This window comes from Lutra lutra, chromosome 4 (genome assembly GCF_902655055.1).
Source record: "Lutra lutra chromosome 4, mLutLut1.2, whole genome shotgun sequence".
NCBI lineage: Eukaryota > Metazoa > Chordata > Mammalia > Carnivora > Mustelidae > Lutra > Lutra lutra.
Genome location: NC_062281.1, coordinates 42953818 through 42979527, shown reverse-complemented (window position 1 = coordinate 42979527; position 25710 = coordinate 42953818). Strand labels below are relative to the sequence as shown.

Below are 25710 nucleotides of genomic sequence, written 5' to 3'. Positions count from 1 at the left end.
TCAAACAAATAAATCTTGGGGCACCTGAGTGGCTCAGTCAGTTGGGTATCTGCCTTTGACTCAGGTCATGATCTTGGGGTCCTGAGATCAAGCCCCACATCAGGCTCCCTGCTCAGCAGGGAGTCTGCTTCTCCCTCTCCTTTTGCTCCTCCCTCCACTTGTGTTCTCTCTCTCTCTCTTTCTCAAATAAATAAATAAAATCTTTTTTTAAAAATAAAATTTTTAAAAAGAAAACCACACAAGCAAAATACCAATAAAAGTTACTAAGAGAGACTGTTCTTTGGGTTGGGGTATAATTTGTGAAGTAAATTTTGCTTTCGGTGCTCTTGGATTTTTGTTTTATTTGTCTTTTAATGTACAGTGTGACAATGGAGAACCTTACCCATTATGAGACTTTCAATGAGCCTCATGTGAAAAAATAGGTAAAAGAGTCTGAAGCACAAGATATTACACAAGAAAGCAATACTGTGATCTTAAGAGTTTGGATATTTTCTTTTGTTTTACTTTCCTGCCTATAAAAATATAATAGAAATCCACAAAAAGGATTTTTTTATGAAAAATAGAACCTATGGCCTGCTTCAGCTGCCATTATAAGAGCACCTTTTCAGATATAGGTTCTTTTTCAGAAAATTCTTGAAAATTCTGAATGGTTTTGTAATGTTGAATGTTTTCAAGGATCAAAGCATGAGCCAGACAATGGTTCCAGACCTAAATATCCTTCCAAATGCCTAAGGTTCTCTTATTCAACCTGAATGGTCCTGAAAGCAGTGAATTTTTATTTTATTGTAGATGCCTCTTTACAGACCAGCTCTATATGGGAGGCGATTCTGATCAAGATTAAGTAACCATTGTTATTAACCAGATCCTCCCTCAACAAATGCAAAGAAGCAGGAAAGCAGAGCCAAAGAGCCCAAGAAACAAAACCACAGTCAACATTTATTCTTGATTTTTGTCACTACTTCTTCTGTTAAATATACAGCAACCAATCTTTATTAACATACACATAAGGAAAACATGTGCAGAATATAAGCATGGTAGGTAATAAGTAAATCTGGTCAGGGGTTGGTTTCTGCACCAAAATTTGTGAAAGTGGGCCTGTGTGGCCTATGGTAGGTTTTTGCCATTTCCAAGTGGGAGAACCTCAAATGAAGAGTGATACAAGCCACAGTGAGCTAAAGAAGGCTAATAACACAAAGAGTTTCTATTCACATCAAAGGACAAGGTTCCCATTTTATTTTTTTCCTACAACTTCACTTTGTTCTTTTCTCCAACAAATGTTTTAAAATTAGTGCAATACCAAGAGACATGAGGAAGGAGACACAGGACGAAATTAGGAAAGTATAAATGGAATCCAGGAAGTTCTGTGGTGGATGACTGATAAATCTTGATAAGGAGAAAATGAACAGAATATTTCATCAGTCCATCTCCCCCTAAAGGGAAAAAACACATACATTTTTTTGTTTTGGATAAATAGCTAAAGCTTTTGCAGAGGGGAAAGTGTCATGGGAAAATGGGAAATGTCTCTAATGTCTATAGCACACAGAATATCAAAGAGTAATAAAATATTAAAGAGCAAGAGGATATATCTGTAAAAAATTGTAATGCATATGTTGCATAAAAAAAGTAAAATTACAGGATTAAATGGTTATGTTACTGAAATAGCACTCAATATATAAACTCAGGCATTCCTTTTCAAATTCAGTTTCTCAGAGGTTGGGCTTCAGATGCCTGAGCACTTTCGACATTATCTTTGCCTCCATTCTTCTTTATTCGGATAAACACAACTGCTAAAATTATACCTAAAAGAGAAAACATAGGGTCAAAGAGATGGAATCTTAAAATGTCCTATCACATTCATTTATAAAGTAGTACTCTTGTAGGAAAAAATGACTCATATGACTTCATTTCTTTTTGTGGTTCAACAAAGTTTTGTCGTCCTGGTGAAAAAGGCATTCTAGGCATTGGCTTTCTTAGATTCATAAGTTTATCATTTGTCTTATTGTAAGTAAGTATGTATCAACTCCCAAATCATATCTAAGCTGTTGGCTCTTACTGGGTCTTTACCAAGGAATATAGGACCTAATGCATACTGAAGACAAAGTGTGTAAGCACCTGATAGAGTTCCTGACCTTTTGACATATTCAATAAAGTCTATTCCAGTCCTTCCTTTTCTCTAGAGGAAAGAGTCCATCAAAACAACCAGAAAGCTGTTCTCTGACCTATTCGCCTACCTAAAGCTTAGGTGTGTCCACACCAGATACCACGTTATCTTTGGGGCCTTCCTCATGGCTCCAGTTCTAGTAGACTCCCTAACCTTTCTGGTTTTTCTTATCTCTGAACTCCTACAAAATTACGTTGTGCATTTTAGCACTAACTCTGTATTATAAACCAGAGTTTATGGAACCAATATGGAAAAAAACTGGTTTTTTCAACAGAAAATATGGAAAGGGAGATGTTTTATGGAACCAATATGGAAACCAATATGGAAAAGGGGAGTTGTTTTAAGGAAATTAACCTGGCAGTAAATTTACAGGAGGGATCATGGCAGAAGAGACTGGATGCTCAGAGACTAATGAAGAATCTTGCACTGAGGGGTGCCTGGGTGGCTCAGTCAGTTAACCATCTGTCTTTGGCTGAGGTCATGACCTCCAAGTCTTGGGATCAAGCCCCATGTTGTGCTTCCCACCCAGCAAGGAGTCTACTTCTGCCCCTCTCCCCATTTGTGCTCTTCTTCTGTCTCTCTCTCTCAAATGAATAAATAAAATCTTTTTAAAAAAAATTTTTTTTAAAGAATCTTCCACTTATCCCAACCCTATTTGGAAAAAGTAAGGTATGAAACTGTAAGATCCTATTACTTCTATTTTTAGATATCCCCAGACTCATTCAATTTTTAATGTGTGGCAAAATTATGGGATTAAACTGTCATGGGAGAAAATTATTTGGTGCATAAACTCAAAAATCCTTTTAAGATGGGAGGGTAGACAGAGGAAGAAAAGGCACAGAAGCCAGAAGGGAGCTTGGTAAATGAGTCGTAACTCAAAAGTCCAGCTCAATTAGTATGAAAGGTGTATACCAGCCTGTGATCAGGAAGGAAAGATGATCCCTGTGCACACGTGAGGATAGGTTGTGGCTATGTCACATCGCTCTTTCCCTGTCACAATAATGAGGAATTTGGATGGAATGGTATAAGGAAATGAGATCTCCTTTAGACCGGTGAATTGGAGTCCAATGTGACAGATTGGGTCATGGCTGAAAAGACCAGATGCCAGGGAAAAAAACGAAGAATTCTTAGAAGAATCCCAGCCCTCCTTTTAAAAGAGAAAGGATGTGAACTGGTATAAACCCCTTCAGTCAAGTGGATCCAACATGATGAAGGATCTATCCCTAATATTTAACTTACGGTGAGGACAACAGCTGAAAGAGGACAATTACCACAGTAAGCCCTGAACTCCTCACAAAAAAAGAAGATGGCTAGAAATGGGGAATCTGATGCCCAGTCTGGCGAGGGGGCCAAGACAGAGTAAGGCCTGTGATAAACTAGAATTGTTCTGGAGTAATAAAGAATCAGAGTCTACAGTCATGAAAATATGCAAAGGGAAATTCTGTAACATTTCAGGTATGTGAGCATCTCCATTGGAAGGCTGATTCCACCTAGTCCAACAATGGCAGACTAGACTGCGAGTTCTGTGAATGTAGGATCTGGTATGTCTTGCCCATCACTGTATCCCCCATATTGAGCATAGGGCCTGGCACATATCAGGGGCACCGATACTGCATTTCTTTCTCCTTTATCACAAAACCTTGGTAACTAGACCCAAAATATAACAATTTATGCTTTAAAGCCTCTTGTGTTATATCTCCCAAAGTAACCAACAAGTCAGTGATAAGTGTTGTACAAAGGCAGCAGCTCTCAACTGGGAAAGTCTGATAGTTTGCTAGTGATCTCTATTCCTGGCTTTGCACAGATTGTCACTGAGCAGCCACCAGACAGGCCCTGAAGTAAGGGTTTCAAAGGCCCAGAGCATGAATCCTTGAATCTGAGAAATTACACTCACCAATAACCAAAAATGTAGTCAGGAGTATACCAACTGCCATGCCCACAGTGGGCATCCCAGAGTGGTGACCTGCTGGCAGGAAACAGCTTCCATCCACACACTTGCAGAAAGTAACTGAAAAGCAGAATAGTATTCGGTGAAACACATTTTCAAGTAAACAGTTACAGAATTCCTTATCAAAGACAAGAATTCTCTCAATTCTTGGGAAAGTACCTACCTGGTAAAGATACTACTCTTTCCAAGGGTGGCCGACCACCATCCTTGATGTGAATTGGGACGTTGTAAACTCTCTCCTCAAAGTTTGTATGCTTGGTGGAAAGTTTGGCATGTGTACCTGTCAGAATAGGGGAAAAAAATGAATGACATGAAAACACAACCTTGGAACCATCTATTAACAGGAATAAAGCTCATCTTTGCATACATAGTAAGGTTGACCAGGAAATGATTCGATATAAGTTTGAGTTAAACTACCCAAAGAATGACCACTCTATGTGTACCTTCCCTAATGTCAAAAAGGATGCCAAAGCATCCTGTGATCTGATCATGATTTCTCTATAGAATGAATACTACTGAATATAGCTGGTTATCATTATTCCATATAGTGATGTTTTGTAAACTTAAACTGAGTTAAACACTGAATTAGAGAAAAAAAATTTGAAGAAATAATTGCTAATTGTTTTTCCAAATTTGATGAAAACTCTAAATTCTCAGATCGAAGAAGATTAGTAAATCCCAGGAAAAAGAAAAACAAACAAAACTACACTAAAGCACATAATAATCAAATTGCTTAAAACTAGTGGAAAAGAAAATCTTAAAAGGAAAAAAAGATACAATACATTTAAGGGGAAAAGAAGAACAATGCAATCCAAAACACAGTAGAAAAAATATCTTTAAAGTATGAGAGACAAAAGTTCAAATAAATTTAAAAGTGTTTCAGTCAAATGTTCTCGGGTCACTATGAAATTAAGTTAGAAATCAATAATCAGAAAGATGTGGGAAATCCCCATATATTTGGAAACTGTATAATATGCTTCCTTTTTTTTCTTTTTTGTAAGATTTTATTTGTTTATTTGACAGAGATCACAAGTAGGCAGAGAGGCAGACAGAACGAGAGGAGGAAGCAGGCTCCCTGCTGAGCAGAGAGCCCCATGTGGGGCTCAATCCCAGGATCCTGGGATCATGACCTGAGCCAAAGGCAGAGGCTTTAACCCACTGAGCCACCCAGGAGCCCCTATAATACACTTCTAAATGACCCAGGGGTCACAGAAAAAATATAAAGGGAAGATAGAATTTTGAACTGAAAGAAAATGAAAACACAATACATCAAACCTTGTGGAACACAGCTAACGTGACACTAAGAGATAAATTTATTACACCAAATCTCCATGTTAACAAAGCAAAAATTTCCAAATTAATTGCCATAGCTTCCACTTAATAAAAATGGAACAAGAACAACAAATCAAATACAAAATAAGAAGAATGAAGGACATAATAAAGAGCTGAGCACTGAAATACAAAACAAAAAATAGAGGAAAATATATGAAATCAAAAGCTTGTTCTTTGTGAATATCAATAAAACTAATAACCTCTAGCCAGATTGATCTGGGAAAAAGACAATTTTTCAATATCAGAATGATGTGATGATATCACTACATATTCTGTAGATACTAAAAGAATAATAATATGGCAAATAACTGTGCCAATAAATTAGTCAAATCAAATGAAATAGGCAAATAATTTAAAAGATAAAAACTAACAAGTTCAACCAACAAGAGATCTATAACTTAAATAGCTCTGTATTTATTAAAGAAATTGAATTTTTAATTAAAACTTCCTAAAAAGATGGCTCTAGGTCCAGATGCAGTTACAGGTAATTTTTTACTGAACCGTAAGAGAGAAATAAAAAACAATTTTATACAAATTCTTTCAGATAATTAAAGAAGTAGAATACTTCCTAAGTCATTCTATGAGGGCAGCATTACTCTGATACCAAGACCATACGAAGACATTACAAGGAAAGAAAAATATAGACCAATATTCCTCAAGAATACAGATAGAGAAATCCTTAAAATTTTAGCAAATCATATCTAACAATATATAAAAATGCTAATATTTCACCACCAACTAAGCATTATACCAGGAAGGGATTGGTTTAAGAACCAAAAGTGCATTGATATAATTCACCAATCAAAAGACCCCCCCAAATATCAACCACATAATCATTTCAATCGATGCAGAAGAGGTATGTGAAAATTTTAGCATCCATTCCCAGTTTAAAAAAGAAAAAGAAAACCTTCTCTGCAAGTTAGCAATAGAAGATAAATTCTTCAATCTAATAAAGGGCATGAACAAAAAAGCTACAGTAAACATCATTCTAAATGGTCAAAGACTGAATGCTTTCTTCCCATATCAGGTACAAGCCAGGTTATTTCTACTTTCACTACTTTCATTCAACAATCTGCTGATAGTTTTAGCCAGTAGTAAAACAAGGTAAAGAAATAAAATGTATCCAGTTTGGAAAGGAAATTAAAATGTTACTATTCACAGACTACAGGATTGCCCACCTAGAAAATCTACAGAGTCCTAAAAAAAGGGAGAGAGAGCACTACAAAGGGAGGTCATCAGTGTCATAGAATATAAGATCAATACACAAAAATCATCAATTATATTCCCATATCTTAGAATTGCTTAAAAATTAAAATCTTAGATACCATTTAGGATAGCATCAAAAATATGAGATGCTTAGCAGAAATCATGCAAGAACTATACACTGAAAATTAAAATACTTTGCTCAGAGAAATTAAGACCTAAATAAATGGAGTTATAGATATCATGTTCATGGGTTAGAAGATTCAGGTTTGTTAAGATGCCAATTCTCCCCCAAATTTAGCTACAGATTCACATGATCCCAAGTCACAATCTCCATAAGCTTTTTTGGTAGAAATTGATAAGATAGATTCTAAAATTTATATGGAATGCAAAAGACCTAGAATAGACGAAAAAAATATTGAAAAAGAACACAGTGGGAAAAAATTACACTACCTGATTTCAAGTTTTATTCTAGTATAACAGTTATCAAAACAGTGTAGTATTAGTATAAAGATAGGCAAAGAGATCAGTGAAACAGGATAGTCCAGAAATGGATCCATATATGTGCGGTCATTTGATCTTTGACAAAGCTACCAAGACAATTCAATGTGAAAAGGATATTTTCAATAAATAGTGTCAGAACAATTAAATAGTCCTATTAAGTACAATGAAAGTTGACCTTAACTGTATACCCCATACAAGAATTAACTTGAGTGATGCCTGGCTGGCTCAGCAGTTAAACATCTGAGTCTTGATTTCAGCTCAGATCATGATCTCAGGGTCCTGAGATCCAGCCCCATGGTGGGCTCTAAGCTCAGTGGGGAGTCTGCTTGAGATTCTCTCTTTCTCTCTCCCTCTGTGTCCCCTCACCCCTAACTCTATTTTTTAAAAATTAACTTGAAATGAACCATGGGCCTAAATGTAAAAGCTGACATTGTAAAACCTTTAGAGGAAAAAATTAGAAAATTTTAGTAACCTTGGGTTAGGCAAAAATTTCTTAAATATTACACCAAAAAAGTCACAAATTACATAAAATTTAAAAATAAAAAACTCAGACACCATAAAAATTTTTAAATTTGTTCTTCAAAAGACATTCTTACAAAATGAAAACGCAAGCCATATCCTGTAAGGAAGTATCTGTTAACATATTATTGGACAAAGAATTTGTACCTCGACTATAGAAAGAATGCTTGGAGTCAACAATGGAAACTGAGCAGCCAAATTTTTCAAATGGGAACAAAATTTGACCAGACACTTCACCAGGGAGAATACATGGATGGCAAATAAGCCCATGGAAAGATGCTCCACACCGTTAGTCTTTAGGGAAACATAAATGAAAACCATAAGAAATGCTACTGCACTCCCACTAGAATGCCTAAAATAAAAAAGACTACACATCTCAAGTGTTGGGGAGAACGTTGAGCAACTAGACTTCTCATGCACCCATGGGAATGGAGAATGTTACAAACTAGAAAACAATTTGCCATTTTCTTAAAAATTTAACCAAGCAGCTACCATATGGCCCAACCATTCCACTGCTAGGGATTCAACCAAGAAAAATGAAAGGGTATGCTCTTACAATATTCTTGTTCACAAATGCTTATAGCAGCTTTACTTGATGCTGGGTGAAAATAGCCAGACAAATAAAGAGTACATACTGTATTGCAGTATGTAAATAAAATTCTTGAAAATGCAAACTAGGGGCGCCTGGGTGGCTCAGTGGGTTAGGCCGCTGCCTTCGGCTCAGGTCATGATCCCAGGGTCCTGGGATCGAGTCCCGCATCGGGCTCACTGCTCAGCGGGGAGCCTGCTTCCCTTCCTCTCTCTCTGCCTGCCTCTCTGCCTACTTGTGATCTCTCTCTGTCAAATAAATGGATAAAATCTTTAAAAAAAAAAAAAAGAAAGAAAATGCAAACTAATCTAATAGTGACAGATAGTAGATTAGTGGTTACCTGGGGATGGGGGATGGAGGATGGGCAGGGTGGGGTAGAAAATGGGATTTACAACTGGAGCATGAAAAGTCTTGGAGGGCGGTGAAAGTGCTCTTATCCTTATTGTGCTGATGGCTTCAATGATAGCAACATTTATCAATTTTTATAAAATTGTATGCTGTCAATATGGGCTGTTTATTGATGACAATTATATTTCAATGAAGCTGTTTTCCCAGCTGCCATTGGAAATTTTGCAAATGCTTTTCAAATGATCCAATCATCCAATTGTCCAACGTACACTATGGGGGATAGGGTGTGCTAATCTTTCTCCCTCCAAAGCCCAGGGTTTTCTTCCCTCTGATGAGCTCTTCCCTACAAATTTTCAGAGCATGAACTTCCTGCCTGTAGCCTGGGAGAAAGCTCTGTGTTGAGTGGCTGCAAGCACACCAAGGCAAAGAAAAACTAATTTTAATCATAGATCAGTGTTTTGTTCATTGTACTTTTGACAACTCACCATTGATTTTGGAAACTACCCAGTTGTTTCGTAAAAATTCACTGTCAAGGGAAAATGTAAACTGTGGACCCAGAAATGACTGCTGGTCATCATCGGTGGCCTCGAAAATGACACTTCCGATTGTTTGGAGGGGATGGCACAGAAACAAGCCTGCGTTGTCCTTGGCTAGCCGAGGGGGGTTGTCATTCACATCGGAGAGGGTCAGGTGGAAACTGGCTATGGAGCTCAGGTAGGATCCACCTAAGGAAGTGAGAGATTGAAACATGGTATCAGGTCTCTCATTTTCCTCTTAAGGGGAAAAAAATACTTCCTTTTCTTAAAAACATACACACACAGTTCAAACAGTTGGGTTTACTGAGGTAGTAGAAAGATAACAAGCTTTCAGAATCAGACCTGGTTTCATTTCCTGCTTTAAAAGTCTCAATGATAAGAATAATACTTATGGGTTAATATTTTTTTTTTATTTAAATTCAAGTTAGTTAACAGATAGTGTAATATTGGTTTCAGGAGTAGAATTTAGTGATATATCAGTTACATATAACACCCAGTGCTCATCCCAGCGAGTGCCCTCTTTACTGCCCAACACCCATTTAGCCCATCCGACCCCCACCTTCCCTCCAACAACCCTGTTTGTTTCCTATAGTTAAGAGCGTCTTATGGTTTGCCTCCCTCTCTGTTTTAAACTTACTTTGTTTTTCCTTCCCTTCCCCTATTTCATCTGTTTTGTTTCTTAAATTCTACATATGAGGAAAATCATGACATATGTCTTTGACTAACTTATTTTGCTTAGCGTAATACCCTCTAGTTCCAACCATGTTGTTACAAATGGCAAGATTTCATTCTTTTTGATGGCTGCGTGATATTCCATCGTATATATATACCACATCTTCTTTATCCATTCATCTGTTGATGGACATCTGGACTCTTTCCATAATTTCACTATTGTTGACAATGCTGCTATAAGCATTAGGGAGCATGTGTCCCTTTGAATCAGCATTTCTATATCTTTTGGATAAATACTTAGTAGTGTAATTACTGGGTCTATTTTTAACTTTTTGAGGAACCTCCATATTGTTTTCCAGAGTGGCTGTACCAGTTTGCATTCTCATCAACAGTACAAAAAGTTTCCCCTTTCCCAGCATCTTCACCAATACCTGTTCTTTTCTGAGTTGTTCATCTTAGCCATTCTGACAGGTGTGAAGTGATATCTCATTGTAGTTTTGATTTGTATTTTCCTGATGATGAGTGATATTGAATGTCTTTTCATGTGTCTGTTAGTCATTTGTGTGTCTTCTTTTGGAGAATGTCTATTCATGTCTTCTGCCCATTTCTTAACTGGATTATTTATTTTTGGGGTGCATGTGTCCCTTAGAATCAGCACTTGTGAATCCTTTGGTTGAATACCTAGTAGTGCAATTGTAATTGATTTTGATGAGTTTGTTACAGATTTTGGATACTAGCCCTTTATCCAATATGTCATTTGCAAGTACCTTCACCCATTCTATAGGTTGCCTTTTAGTTTTGTTGATGTTTCCTTCACTGTGCAGAAGCTTTTTATCTTGATGAAGTCCTGATAATTCATTTTTGCTTTTCTTTCCCTTGTCTCCAGAGATGTGTCTAGTAAGAAGTTGCTTCAGTGAAAGTCAAAGAGGTTGTTGCCTATGTTCCCCTTTAGGATTTTGATGGTTTCCTGTCTCACATTTAAATCTTTCATCCATCTTGAATTTATCTTTCTGTATGGTGTAAGAAAGTGGTCCAGCTTCATTTTTCTGCATATGGCTGTCCAGTTTTCCCAGGACCATTTCTTTAAAAGACTGTCTTCTTTCCATTGGATATTCTTTCCTGTTTTGTCATGATTAGTTGATAATAGAGTTGAGGGTCCATTTCTGGGTTCTCTATTCTGTTCCATTGATCTATGTGTCTGTTTTTGTGCCAGTACCATACTGTCTTGATGACTAGAGTTTTGTAATAGAGCTTGAAATACAGAATCACAATGCCTCCAGTTTTGTTCTTTTTCAGGATTGCTCTGGCTATTTGGGGTCTTTTGTGGTTCCATACAAATTTTAAGATTGTTTGTTCTAGCTCTGTGAAAAAATACTAGTGGTATTTTGATCAGGATTGCATTGAATGTATAGCTTGCTTTGGGTATACATTACTTCAAAACAACTCCAATGTGCATTTACTGAAGACAAGACTAAGGTTCAAAGAAGTTGTGTGACTTGCCCGAGATCACACAGCAGTAGAGAGGTCTCCACCCCAGGAAGTATGACTCTAGAGCCCACAATTTCTACTCAACACTGATCTAGGCATGTTTGTTAAGTTTTCTACACATCATTTTTTCAGCTATATAATATGTGACTTTGTTAGGACCCCACATGTACTGTTTGTTGAAAATAGTGAAGGGCTGCACAAATGTTATTTACTATGATATAGCGGTGAAAGATTAAAACTTTGTAGCCTTAATAGCTGGTAGCTGTGTGATCGTGAGCAAGTTACTGAACTTCTCAGTGCCTTGATTTCCTCATCCATAAAATATGGTCAAGAATAGCACCTACCCGTAGTGTTGTATGAGGATTAAGCTATTACACTAAGTGCTTAAAACCAGGGCTGCCAGTGCAGTGTAAACACAGACTCTTCTCACTCTCCCTGACATCAGTCACAGAGACCAGTTCCACAGTTTCTGACCCCATCTTGCTTTAATTCCAATGAACCTCATCCTCTTGCTTTGCTTTTCAACTGTCTTCCCTAGCCCTGACCACACTTAACGAAAGGAGGAAAAGCCACTGTGCTCTTGAAGTCTGTTCATCTATCAGCATCATTTCAGAGCCAACAAAGGGAAACAGGGCTTTGGATCCTGGTTTTGATTCATGGAACTCCTAAAATGTGAGCGGTCTCTAGGACACATCCAAAGTGAAGTGTTGATCCCCAGTATGTTGTAGTGGAATGCGTGGCATAAAGGCTCAGCCAGAAACTTCCTACTGATTAATCGGGAGCTTTTAAATCAAGAGTTCAATGTATACAATGTGATAGGGGAATGTGCTTTTCTGGAAACAAGCAAGGGAGAGAGCAAGTCCCCCACCCGCCTCACCAAGGCGTGTCTGCTTGCACATAACTGTTCCAAATTTGGCACAGACTTCAGCATTTCTACCCTCATTGGCTTAACTTGACTGTGGCACTTTTGTTTTTCTTAATCCTTTCACAGGCAGGACCATTTTTATGATTCCCATCCACTGGAATGTTCCCCATTTCACCCCCCAATCCTGAGCCTCACATTTGGAAGTTTATTTTTTTGGTCTAAAACTGTATTTATTTAGTCCTAATTTGCTCCATTCTCATTTTTTGGTAAACCCGGCAAATATATTTGCTATTTAATTAGAGGCTTCAACCAGCATAAAATCAACAGAATTTCTATGCTTAGTTGGAAAATTCCATTTAAGTGCAAAGAACCCTTATGTTTTAATCACCAGCCTTATCACTGGGAGGCATACTATTCCTATGGGTGTATGTTTATTTTAATTTTTCAAGTTCCCTGAAATGCCATATTCAAAGTCAAGGGGGAATATATATCACCACAACTGGATTAAATGGGATGCAAAGATTATACAGGATGATCAAACATCCTTGGCTTGTCTATGGAATAATCTTTCCTTTCAAAAGCTCACCCAATTTCAGCAAAACAGAGATACCCAGGGCTACCCAAGCCTAGTGAATCAGACTCTCCAGAGATGATCTCCTCGTATCTGATTGAACAAGCTCCCAAGTGATTCCAGCACATACGGAAGTTGAGAACATGGCATAAAACATTTCTGTTTCAAAACGGGTCAGACCCAAGCCCCTGCAATTTAAGGCTGAAGGAGCAAGTCATGGTCTAGGTCAGCAGGGCAGTGCCCTGCTCTCAGGGAAAACCCACAACCACTTTGGAGGAAGGGGAGGTAGTTCAGCAGGGGTGCAGGAACCTTCCCTGAAGCTGTAGCCCCCACAGGAAACAACAGTGAGCAGCAACACCCCTGCCACCTAGCCAGCCTGCAGGTGCGCCTCTGCCAGAGAGGTGCCAATGGATCCCACCTTGCACCAAACCAGGAAGGTCTGAGCACTTCCCTCCACTTTGGTACTTTTATCATCCTTCCATTGGAAGATATTCTGAAAATTGGACCCAGTAGAGTTTCCCACCCATCTCACCTTCCCTCCCATGTCTGTCGATGTAGCCCCTCATCATTTGTTACTTTTTTTCCTCACCTATTTCGGTAGCCACCACGTGCACCACATACATACTCTCAGCTTCCCGGTCCAGCGGAGCCCTAGTGGAGATCTGGCCAGTGACGGGGTCAATTTTAAGCCAGCCTCTCCTGTCGTCTCTCAGGGAATAACTTCATAAGGTGAAAAGAGTGAAAGAAAACCCACATTACTCTGTGTGAAGATGTGAAGCTAGTTTAAGATCATTACGCTGTTTTGTCAGCCTTATCCCTTGCATATCACTTAGAGAATATTTAAGGGTTATTTTATATGATTAATTCTTTCCTGGCATAAGGTCCCTCTTCAAAAGGAGGATTAGCGTATCCTTACAGAGTCCTAATTTTATTTGTTTTATCAAAAAGATATAGTCACAAACTCCAGAGGAAAAGAGTTAAACTTTTCTGGAAATCAAAGGATTCCAATTAAAACAACCTGGAAGCATCTTTTAAAACTGATTAGCCAACCACTCCCTCTAAGAAAACTCGAACCCCCAGGGGTGGAGATATTAGGTAAATGGGTGGGTACTCAGAGGCTGCTGGTGGCCCACTGAATTGCTCATTCTACAAACATCTATTGAGTGCTTCGCAAACATCAGGCATTAGAACAAGAGGGGAGGGGCACCTGGGTGGCTCAGTGGGTTAAACCTCTGCCTTCAGCTTGGTCATGATCTCAGGATCCTGGAATCGAACCCCACATCAGGCTCTCTGCTCAGCGGGAAGCCTGCTTCCCCCTCTGCCTCTCTGCCTACTTGTGATTTCTCTGTCAAATAAATAAATAAAATCTTTAAAAAAAAAAAAAGAAGAAGAAGAACAAGAGTGGAGATTACCAGAAAAAGAGTGGGGTGGGGGTGCTCTTAAGCCAGTGGAGGAGACAGACACAGAAATAGAGAGTGCCAGTAAAATGTGGCAAACACAATGAGAAGGGCCCTGAGGTCTCCCAGAGAACTCTTTCTGAAACAGAAGATGTTAACTAAGGCAAGAAAACAGATGCTTCAAGCAAGAGCAATTGTGTGAACTAGGGCGGAGAGGCCAAGGACTAGCCTGGTGGTGTGGGGCAGCCAGGCATTCCAGCTGTGTTGGGATAAAAATGGGAAGCAGTGGATGACAAAAGATGAAGCCAGGGAGGTGGAAGGAGCCAGATCATGGGAAGCTATGGGCAGTGATAGAATGCTGTTAAGCAGGAAGGTGATTTAGTCATATTTGTGTTTTCAGTGGAACTCATTGGCAGGTGTGTGAGAGATAGATCTGAAATAAGCCTAGAACCACCAGAAAATCAATCAGGGCAGCCTTTTGGGAAGCAAAACAATATAGCCATAAGGCTGTCTATGTCTTCAGACCACAGAATACCATTTCTGGAAACTGTCCCCCAATAAAAACCAATTTAACTGAAGTTAGAAAAGAACATCATTCATACATAGGTTCAAAATATTTTATATAATAAAAAAAATACTGGAAACAACCTATATGTCCAGAAGTAAGAGAATGATTAAAAAGTCAGTATGTGTTCATTCATCAGATTAATTTTTTAATATTAGTATGCTCTGTACTATTGGGCTATGTGTACGGGTGATGAAGAAGAAATCCTACATATCTGGGATTTCTCTCTGGAGGGTTTTCAGAGGAGTCCTGTGATCTGATCTACTATTTTAAAGCACCACTGGGTGCTGATGGATTATGAGTTTGCATAGCCAAGAGAAAAAGAATGAACTCGGGCCAAAAACTTGGGAGTCAGCCTTAATTCTCAACTGACTTATTACTAGAATCAGAATTATTGATCCATCATTCCTCATTCTTGAAACACTCTTCTCATTTGTCTTCTTACAGGACACTCTCCTTCTGTGTCTTCTTCCTTATCTTCCTGATTTGAATCTAATAGTATTTACGGTATATATTTTCCTCGATCCAAGAACTTTTCTTAAATGATTTTGTTGTCCCCACTCATTAACTCAAACTTTTATTCACTTGTCTTTGGCTAGTGATTGTTATAGCATTCTCATGAAGAAGGCAGAAGCGTTTATTAAAAAATAAATGGTTGTAAATTATAAACATTTTGTGCCCCATCATACTTTGTGACTCTGATGTATACAGTAGTATCTACACTAAACCACACAGCGTAGCCCCTACTGTTCTTTCTCTATTACCTTTGTCTTTATGGGACATAGAGAGTGAAACAGGTGGGAAATTTACTCTTGGACGGACAAAGAAAAAGGTCTTAGAGGTGATTCCAAGTACCTAAATGACAGCTCACCAGGCGGCAATACTTCCCTCAAATGTTTGAGAAATTTAAGGAATTGTCATTCATAAGCACATTCAATGGTTTAAGCTGAAGTATTTGTTATGCCACAGACAGTAGTGCTAAGGTGGTAAAACAGAAGCAGAAGATCCAGGCTCCAACCCTATCTAGGTGCTTATTAACTATATAATATTAAAGAGGTTATAGATATTGATTCAGATATGGGCAAATTATCATTGTACATGTTTAAGACAAATCCATGTAGGTCCTATTGCACTGGAAAAAGATGATTGAGAATTGCTAAGATGGAAATATTTGCGCATTTTGTTCAAACACCTCAGCCTGAGCACTAGCCTCTCCAGAGATGGGCTCTGGAATGAGTCTTGTCACCCCAGACCTGTTGTCTGGAGAACCACGTAACATAGACAGTCTATATCCAGAAGATTCCTTTAGCCCTATCAGGTGGGCAAGTCTGTCCAGTTGGGCTTTTGCTTCATTCTCCCTGTCTAGAAAGAACTTCAGTCCACCTTAGGGGTTGGGTTGCAACTCTCCCCCACACCCTGGTCCCCATGGCTGGTACAGAGCCTGGCTTTGGGTAGCCCAGTCTTTGGACCCATCTCCTGAACTCAGCTCTCAGCTGGGATTTGTGGTGAGTGGGCTAGGATGGAAGCTAACATGCTTCCCATTTGCCTGAGCTTGATTTCTCACTGATGCCCCCTGGGTACTGACGACTGTTGGAACCAAGGTCAAGTTCACCACATGCCCTGGGATACAGCTTCGGATCACTGCTTTCTCAGGGGAGAACCCTGGAGTCAGACCAGCTTCTCTATCCCTCCCAGCCCTGCTCCTCCCCACTGGCCATAGTCCCAGCACAGCTAGTCCTGTCCAGCATTGCTCTCCTCTACCTTATATCCAGATTTTCCGGATCCCTGGCAGTCACATTGCCCACTTTAGTGCCTACAGCCACATCTTCACTGACTTTTGCTTGGTATATGCGCTGGGAAAATACGGGTGCTTCATTCACATCTGTCACAATAAGCTTGAACGTGGCAGAGGAGCTGGTGTTGTAATTTACACCATACACCAGAGGCTCAGGATTTTCTGCTTGAAACACAATATCATGAATGGCTGCAGTTTCAAAATCAAGAGGCTGTATAGGGAGGAGAAAAAAAGAGGAAAAATTAATTTGGGGGATGATTAGCACCCTTAAAAGATTCATTCCCAATAGTCCTTTAAAAGCTTCCTAACGGGGCACCTGAGTCAGTTAAGCGTCCAGCTATTGCTTTCAGCTCAGGTCATGATCCCAGGGTTGTGAGACTGAGTCCCACATTGAGCGTGGGGCCTGCTTAAGATTCTCTCTCTCCCTCTCATTCTGCCCTCCTATTCCCTCTTTATAAAAAAATAAATAAATAAATGCTTTTTTTTTTTTTTTTAATAGCACAGCAGTTCTCAGTTTGGTGTCAGCGAAAACCTACTTCTCAAAATGATAACAGAGCCATAGTATTGGAACTGCAGGACTTATCAGAGACTTTAAAATGCTATATGCATTATGACTCTCCTAGCAGAGGAAATCAATGCAGCATCCCTTAAATTTACATAATCCTAGGATACTTCATTTATTCAGCAGAAACTTAGTAATTCTCTCAAGAAAATTCTCAGAAGATGACTGGGGAAAGGCTTATATAGAGACATCCACAATGTATAGAGAATGATTTCCAAGGGACCTCAGGATCCAAACCCCAAAATAAAGAACTTATCTGCCTAAAGGGTAGGAGAGGTTAGCAGAGAAATTGAAAGATAGAGGATCTGCTCTTGTGACAGACCATTCTGGACAGAGCCAGGAATCAAGAATCAAGACACCAAGTGAGTGTACTCTGAAGAAGAATTTGATAGGGCTACCCAAGACAGAAGGAGTGGCTTCAAAAAACAGTAAATTCCCAACTCTGGTAGCTTCCAAGAACAGGCTTAAACAACATGTGACAGGCTAGCATAGAAAGAACTTCTGTAGCATTTCAGCAACTGGTTTTATGTGACTTTTAAGTTCTCTCTCAAGACATTGAGTCCATGATTCTATGAGGGGGAAAAAATCCTAGTCCAAAGGCCTGATGAAGAAGAATAGCCCCTAAAGTTGGGCCTCTCATCTGGGATTAAAAGTCTGCTGGGAATCTTCAAAGCCCTAGAAACCAAAATCTAAATATTTATATTAGGTGCACATGTGAGTTTTTTCCTAAGGAGAGGATATAGTCACTGTCTCAATGGCACCCAGGACCTCAAAAACAAAGAAACCAAAGTGAAACCCAAAAAGTACATTATGGATTATGGGAACTACACAATTTGATTCACTCTCCCAGGCCTGTAAGACCCAGGACCTCTTGGTGAGCTGTCAGTCTTTTAACTTTAATTTATATCAGTTTCTCATTCATTGAATGGAAATGGTAATATCCACTCATGAAGAGAAAAACTCACAGAGAGTTTGACACCTGATTGCATTAGCTTGGCCTGCCCTTCCCTAACATCTGAAGCTCTCCCCCTCAGGCAGGAGTTGGCTCAATGCAGTCCTTTCTACATCTGATCCCCACCTCCTACCCAAATGGACAAGCTCTACATCCTCTGTAATCTTTAATTGCTTGGTTTTCTATTTTAGATCCTTACTGAGCACAAGTTCTCTGAGACGAGGAATTATGTTACACTCATCTTTGCTTCTCCTCTCTTTCTTGGCACACAGTAAACATTGTGTATTAGTCAAGAGATAGATCAGAAGAACTCAGTCTTCTTGGGCCCTTAAGGGCTCCAGTGGAAAAGACATTCTGGAGAAAATTCCTATTCTCCAAAAAACCCCTCTCCTCCATGCTCACACAAACACACACAACATCATAAACCAATATCTAGTTCAATAGAAAGTACAATAGAAAAGTCAATCATATGGAAGAGAAAGAATTATGTATGAAGACTCAAGGCCATTTGAGATAGAAAATAAGAAGCAACTGACAGGATAAAATATTAAGGATATAAAATTTTCTAAACCAGATGAGATGTAAAAAAGAGGTTGCTCCCAGAAATAAGCACCCACTGTCTGCAGGCCATGGTTCCATGAGGTTCTTAGGATCACCACCAACTGGTCTCATAGATCTCCCTACTCTTCACTCAGGGGATGAAGGCAGGGGTACCAAACCAAGAAAGCCTGGTATTTGGAACAGAAAGGAGCAGCCCCTGGAGGAAGCCTGTGTTGTGGGCAAAGGATGCCCTCTCTGCTCCTTGCTGGTCCAGCCAAGCCCAGGCTCAGGCAGACAGCTCCACTCTCTGTGTGCTCAGGCAGAGGATATGCATCCCATCCTCACACCAAACAGATCCTCAGTAGCATCCCCAGCTTTCCCATCCCATCACTGCGGCCCCCAGAAGTGGGGGGTAAAGAAACGAGACACTGTCTGCAAAGAGGAAGAAACCTGTGTCATCAGGGACAGAGAACAATATATGTATTTTCTATTATTTCACATGCCAACGTGATGCTGAGGATGAAACAAGTTTTGGAAATGCTGTCCTCCTCAGTATTTACTGCCACCCAGTGCTCTGGCCGCTAGAACATGTTGGTCTTGGGGCCAAACGGGTATCAGGGGCAGGAAGTCTATGCCTTTGAGTCCTGCTTGGCTTATCAATAATTCCCTTGGGGTCCCCTTCTTGAAATTTAGCTTTAATTTCTTTAAATGAAAATGTCACTTCTCTATCATGGCTGGTCTTTTTGAATTCTCAGACCCTGACCTATTTTTAACTAGCTTAAGAGTCATTTGGAAAAGTAATGCATACCCTTTTTTCTCATCACTGATCATTGGTGACAATGTTATATATCCCCGGTCCCTACTTCTCTCCCTCTGAACTTCTATCTCTGCCTCCAGGTTGACTCTAAATCACTGAGTCTGACCTTTCAATCAGTTGTGTGAAAAAGAATTATTGCCCATGGACGTTTTTCAGCATGTTTTTGATGAATATGTCTCATCAGATGGGACCCACAACCATCCCAGGAGGCCATGATAAGTCTCTTGACTTGGCTTTGCAGGCAAATCCCTGTGTTATGAACAATACACAGAGTTTGACAAGGCTTTTCCTTGATTAAGTTCTGCTGATGATCATTTCTTAATTCAGCATCTTTCATTTCTGATTTTTTTTCCCTAGAAGATCAATGGCTCAGTGTTTTTCCTGGTGTAAAAGTTAGGCACCGTGATCAATGGCAGGCTGCTCCTTTCTCATTTGTTCTTCCATTCAGTACGTGGAAGAACACTGACACCCCCTCCTAACTGGTCTCCCTGTCGGTGGTAGGGACACTTACATGGCTGCTCCCAGACTTACTTTCCTAAAATGCAAATATGACCTTGCCAGTCTTGTGCCCCATGCCTTTCTCTGCTTCTCAAGGATTGAAGTTCTAGCTCCTTAGCATGGCAGCAGCCATGTAAGGGTCAGACTCAGTGATTTAGAGTGAAATAATAGAAAATACATATATTGTTCTCTGTCCCTGGTTCCTGACACTGAGCTCCTAAATCCCTTAGAATTTCCAGGGTGGGAGGAGAACCTTTTGTTCTAATGAAACCATTCTTGATGGGCTCCTGGGTTACTTCAGGCTGGAGGCTGCTCCCCAGAAAGACCAAACACTTCCGGCCCCCACCCCCACCTCCCAGGAAGGGGAGAGAAAGCTAGAGATTGAGTTAATGATCAACCCTGTCAATATGATGAAGCCTCCATAAAAATCTCACAAGTTCAGAGAGCTTCCAGGTTGGTGAACATAGCCCATGTTGTGTGAGAATAGGGCACCATAACTCAAGAGTAGGCAGAAGCTCCTGCCCGGAGGACACTTCCAGACCTTGCCCTACAGATCTTTTTTTTTTTTTTTTAATTTTTTATTTCTTTTCAGCGTAACAGTATTCATTGTTTTTGCACCACATCCAGTGCTCCATGCAATTTGTGCCCTATCCAATACCCACCACCTGGTTCCCCTAACCTCCCACCCCCACCCTACAGATCTTTTAATCTAGCTGTCCCCCTATGTCCTTTATCATATCCACAATACAATAAACTGATCAATGTCCATGTTTCTCTGAGTTCTGTGAGCTGCTTCAGCAAGTGGTGGGACCCAAGGAGGGAGTCATAGAGCCGACTTATAGCCTGTGGCTCCAAAGTATAGGGGACAACCTGAGATTTGCAATTGGCTTCTAAAGAAAAGGCAGTATCGTGGGACTGAGCCTTCAACCTGAGGAGTCTGCCTTGTCTCCAGGTGGGTAATGCAAGAATAGAGTTAAATCACAGGACTCCAGGCTGGTGTCAAAGAACTGCTTGGTGTGGAAAGCACACACATGTAGTGTCAGAAGTGAGGTGTGGTGGCTGTAGGAGAGTAAAGGAGAAAAACAGGAGGGCTTCTCCTCTTTGCTGAGCACATATTAAAATGACTGATGAGCAGGCCCTCCCCTAAAGAGGCTGAGTCAGCAGTCCCTGGTCCACACCCTTGGACCCTTGGGTTGGGCAGGTTTGGCCCCCTCAGCAAGAGGGGAGAGCACATCTGCCCACAGACAGAAACCTGGCTTCCACCCTAGCTTGAATTAATCAGAATTGAAATAGTGCTGGACATTTATTGAGTTTACTGTTTTCTGGGTGTTGTGCTAAGAGCTGTATATGTATTTTCACATTTAATCCACCAACATCCTTATAAAGATGGTGCTACCATTGGGGCACCTGGGTTGCTCAGTGGGTTAAAGCCTCTGCCTTTGGCTTGGGTCATGATCCCGGGGTCCTGGGATGGAGCCTGCTTTGGGCTCTCTGCTCAGCAGGGAGTCTGCTTCCCCCTCTCTCTCTGCCTGCCTTTCTGCCTACTTGTGATCTCTGTCAAATAAATAAATAAAATCTTTAAAATAAAAAAAAAAAGAAAAAAGATGGTGCAACCATTTTACCTATTTTTACAGATGGGAGAACTGAGGTTTTGAGAGAAGACCGCATATGATCAAGGTCACAGGGCTAGTAGGTGGCAACAACAAGCCTTAACAGAAATCATTTTCCTAGAAGAGTCAGGGGCCTGGGGTCAAGTTCCCAGCTCTGCCATGGCTGGGGGACCTGAACCTCATCCATACAGTGGAGCTTAATTCTGCCTTGGCTGGAGTCAGGGTGGGACACTAAGGAGAAGGTCTGCAGACATGCTCCATAAAGTGGAGCTGACTATGGTTGGGCAATATGGCTTCCTTGGAAAATTTTACCTGCAATTAGCACATTTGTAATTCAGAGGAACAGTTGCTGATAGAAAGGTGACTAAGAAACTTAATTTCTGGATATGACACCAAAGGCACAGGCTGTAAAAGGAAAAGTACACCAGTGGCACTACGTCAAACTGAAAAGCTTCTGCAGAGCAAGGGAAATCAGCAGCAGCATGAAAAGGCAACCTGCAGAATGGGAGGAATTATTTTACAGACCACATATCTGATGAGAGGTGATATGCATCATATAAGAAGAAACTCCTGCAATTCACTGGCATAAAAAAAAATAATAACCTGATTTTTGCCTAGAAATAACTAGGCAAAGGACTTCAATAGACATTTCTCCAAAGAAGACATACAACTAGCCAACAGGCATATTAAAAGATGCTCAACATCATGACTCATCAAGAAAATGCAAATCAAAACCATACCTACTAGGAGGGCCATTATCAAATTTAAGAAAAGAAACAAGTGCTGACAAAGATGTGGAGAAATTGGAACCCTCCTGCATCATTGGCAGGAATGTAAAGTGGTGCAACTGCCGTGGAAAACAACCTGGGAGTTCCTCAAAAACTGAAAACTAGAACAACTATATCCTCCCATAATCCACTCCTGGATATTTACCCCAAAGAACTGAAAACAGAATATGTGCACTCCCATGATCATGCAGCATTATTCCCAATAGCCAAGAGGTGGACATGACCAAAAGGTCAACTAACAAATGAATGGGTAAGGAGATGTGGTATATACACAGAGTAGAAAATTTTACAGCCTTTTTTAAAAGAGAAGAAAATCCTGCCATATGCTATAGCACAGAAGAAACTTGAGGACATCAAGCTAAGTGAAATAAGCCAGTCACAGAAGGGCAAATGAGATTTGATTTCACTTCTTTGAGCTACCTGGAAGAGTCCAGCTTACAAGGAATAAAAAGTAGAAAGGTGATCGATCACCAGGAGCTGGAGGGTAGGACAGGGGGAGCTGCCGTTCAAGGAACATGGAGTTTCATTCATGCAAGTAGAAAGAGCTCCAGAGATGTTCTACAACAGTGTGTTTAAAGGGAAGGTACGTCATTTGCGACGACGTGGATGGAACTAGAGGGTATCATGCTTAGCAAAATAAGTCAATCGGAGAAAGACAACTATCATATGATCTCCCTGATATGAGGGAGAGGAGATGCAATATGGGGGGTTAAGGGGGTAGGAGAAGAATAAATGTAACAAGATGGGATTGGGAGGGAGACAAACCATAAGTGACTCTTAATCTCACAAAACAAACTGAGGGTTGATGGGGGGAGGGGGATTGGGAGAGGGGGGGTGGGGTTATGGATATTGGGGAGGGTATGTGCTATGGTGAGTGCTGTGAAGTGTGTAAACCTGGCGATTCGCAGACCTGTACCCCTTGGGATTAAAAATATATGTTTATAAAAAATAAAATAAAAAAAATAAAAATAAAAAAAATAAAGGGAAGGTACGCAATAAAAGGTAAGAGGATAGATTTTGTGTTATGTGGTGTTTTTAAACTAGTTTTACACATTAAAAAATCATTAACACAATGGTTCAAAGCAATGGTGGTCCCCTAGCAGCCAAATGGATAGGGGATTCGAAGCTAAGTCATACACAGTAACCATATTATAGAGTCTAACTTATTGAAAAACACTACAAAGAGTATAAACACATGCATCTGTCATAGTGAATACAGACATCCTAAGGGTAGGTGGTTAACCAGGGGGTATCCTAATCAAGAATCCACACCTTAGGTCCAGTTGCTGCTTCGTGTTGAAGAGATCCTAATCAGTGATGCACACTCCAGAGGCAGCCACTGCAGGCCTTGAGCTACAACTGGCTCAAGCAGCACTGTAAGGTTTGTTCATGGGCAGAGTGATCTTACAAAGAGAGGACATGGTGATATTGGTGCTACCCAAGACATGGGTTTGGTTTAAAATATACTATAATCTCTCAGTCATCACCTGAACAAGAGTGTGAGCATCTGGCTAGTCCAGCCGTCTGTACCCTTCAGAGTTCTAGAATTTCAGTTCTGTTTTGTCTCTGTCTGGGATTCCTTTTCTTTGGATAATCAGACAAACCCTTTCACTAGAATACTGTTATCACAGTGCTGGAAGGACAAAGAGCTAGGACTTTACAGGCCTAAAGCACAAGTTCAATAACTGTTTTTGTGCCTGTCTATTAATAACTGTGTATAGGATAGAATTCAATTATTTATTCAGCCAACAAATATTTATCAAACTACTATATGCCCAGCAGCATTCCAGATACTAGGACTACAACCACAAAACAATAAGGATGTGACAAGGATTTTGGTCAGAGGCCTGCTCAGTTGTAACATGCCTCTTCATATCAAGGTTTTGTGGAAGGCAACTCACAACTCGCACCCACCACTAATCATTTGGGGTCACCAACATCTGGGTAAAGGTGCCCATTAGCCACAAGTGGTCAAATTAACTTAAGCTGGCTCACAACAAGACACCACAAGAAAATGTTGACATATGGGAATCTTTCATACTGAGATGGGCAGGTCTCTATCTTCTCTTAGCTGACTAGAGAGCTCTGGTCCAGGGAGAAACTGGGAGCTGTCTGCCCCTCCTTCTGGGAAAGGATCCAGCATGATGCCTGGACCACCCACTGCCAACTCTGAAAACTGCCCTTTCCTTTATCTGATCCTTCTGCAATTCTTCTCCACGTAGACAGCCGTGAACAGGGTAGGGGGAGTCATCCCTGGTCCTTTTCCAAATGTCAGACTGACACAGGATGCTAATAGTTTCAGTCGGTCCTCACACAGACCTCACCACTGCAGCCCTTTGTTGGAAGTGAAGTCTATGGTAATAATAGGATCAGAACCCAACACTCTGCCCCTGCAGTTGCTTTGGCACTAACACTTTTCTCCCCGTGTTTCTATCCATCTTCTGTGAAATTATTCTACTTTGTCTTCCTCTTCAGATTTCCTTTATTTTAAATTAAATTTATTAGTTTTCCTTGATTCTGAACCAAAACTTTCCTCCTGAGCCTTTTTTGCAGCCTCTAGCACACTGCCCTATAAACCTTCAACACCCAACCATGCCTACAGATCCACTATTGCTATAACTCTGACCCCTTATAGTTCTGAATATATCAGATGACATTGAGTAATGCTTCCTGTTGAGTGATCTGGTAAACCATTTACATGTTCTAAAGCATAGATGAGGCAGCCTTTGGGGAAAAAGGTCAATATTTAGAGGTATATGGTGGGGAGTGGGAGTAGACTGAGGGAGGGCTAGAAAGATCCAGCACAAAGAAGCAGGTACTATAGTAATCAAGACTTTGGCTCTAGACTTCCTAGTCCTTACAGAAGGTAAGATAACGTGAGAGCCAGTGAGCTTAGCAATATCCTAAAAGATGAAAGTACAGGGCTGGCAGGAAGAACAGGATGAAAGGATAAGTCTATTAGACCTTGAAAGGAGATCTACTGATTTCCAGTCATTATTAAAGGCACATTAGAACAGAGGGTCTACAGCCTTAAGGGCTCATAGGGCTCATCCAGTTTAATACCCCCACATTAGTAAAAGGAGAGGTAAAACCCTCAACAAAACCTCCCCACTCCCAGAATTTAACAAATAAAAGTATAGAACACCTAGTTAAATTTGAGCTTTAGGTAAACAACAAAGAATTTTTTTAAATTGTCTATCCTATATTTTATCTATTTTATATGGCAACCCTACCTCTCTCCACAAAGGTTATTTGTTCAGTTAGCAACAGACCCAGAACTAGAATTTTGGCCTTCTGTCTTTCAGGAGGACAAGAATGAATGTGTTTGCTAGGAGTCCCTCACCACACCTGAGAGGTTAAGGCTAATCCACTACCCCTGCTTATTTTATTGATCCTTGCACCGTCATAAGAAACTTGATTTATAAAAAAGAAGAAAATCCATTAAAGGGG

General features: G+C 40.2%; 1 protein-coding gene across 2 annotated transcripts in view; it reads right to left on the bottom strand.

The window, feature by feature from the left end:
- Positions 1–910: 910 nt before the first annotated feature.
- The window catches only part of CDH17 (cadherin 17), a 71703-nt gene continuing 46903 nt past the window's right edge, over positions 911–25710 (bottom strand). For both annotated transcript variants that reach the window (XM_047727724.1, XM_047727723.1), the window contains exons 13-18: positions 16460–16704; positions 13326–13456; positions 9090–9329; positions 4273–4389; positions 4056–4169; positions 911–1799 (exon numbers count right to left, since the gene is read on the bottom strand). In XM_047727724.1, coding sequence (XP_047583680.1) covers positions 1699–1799; positions 4056–4169; positions 4273–4389; positions 9090–9329; positions 13326–13456; positions 16460–16704 — 948 coding nt within the window. In that variant the 3' untranslated portion in view covers positions 911–1698. The remainder of the gene's footprint in view (positions 1800–4055; positions 4170–4272; positions 4390–9089; positions 9330–13325; positions 13457–16459; positions 16705–25710) is intronic.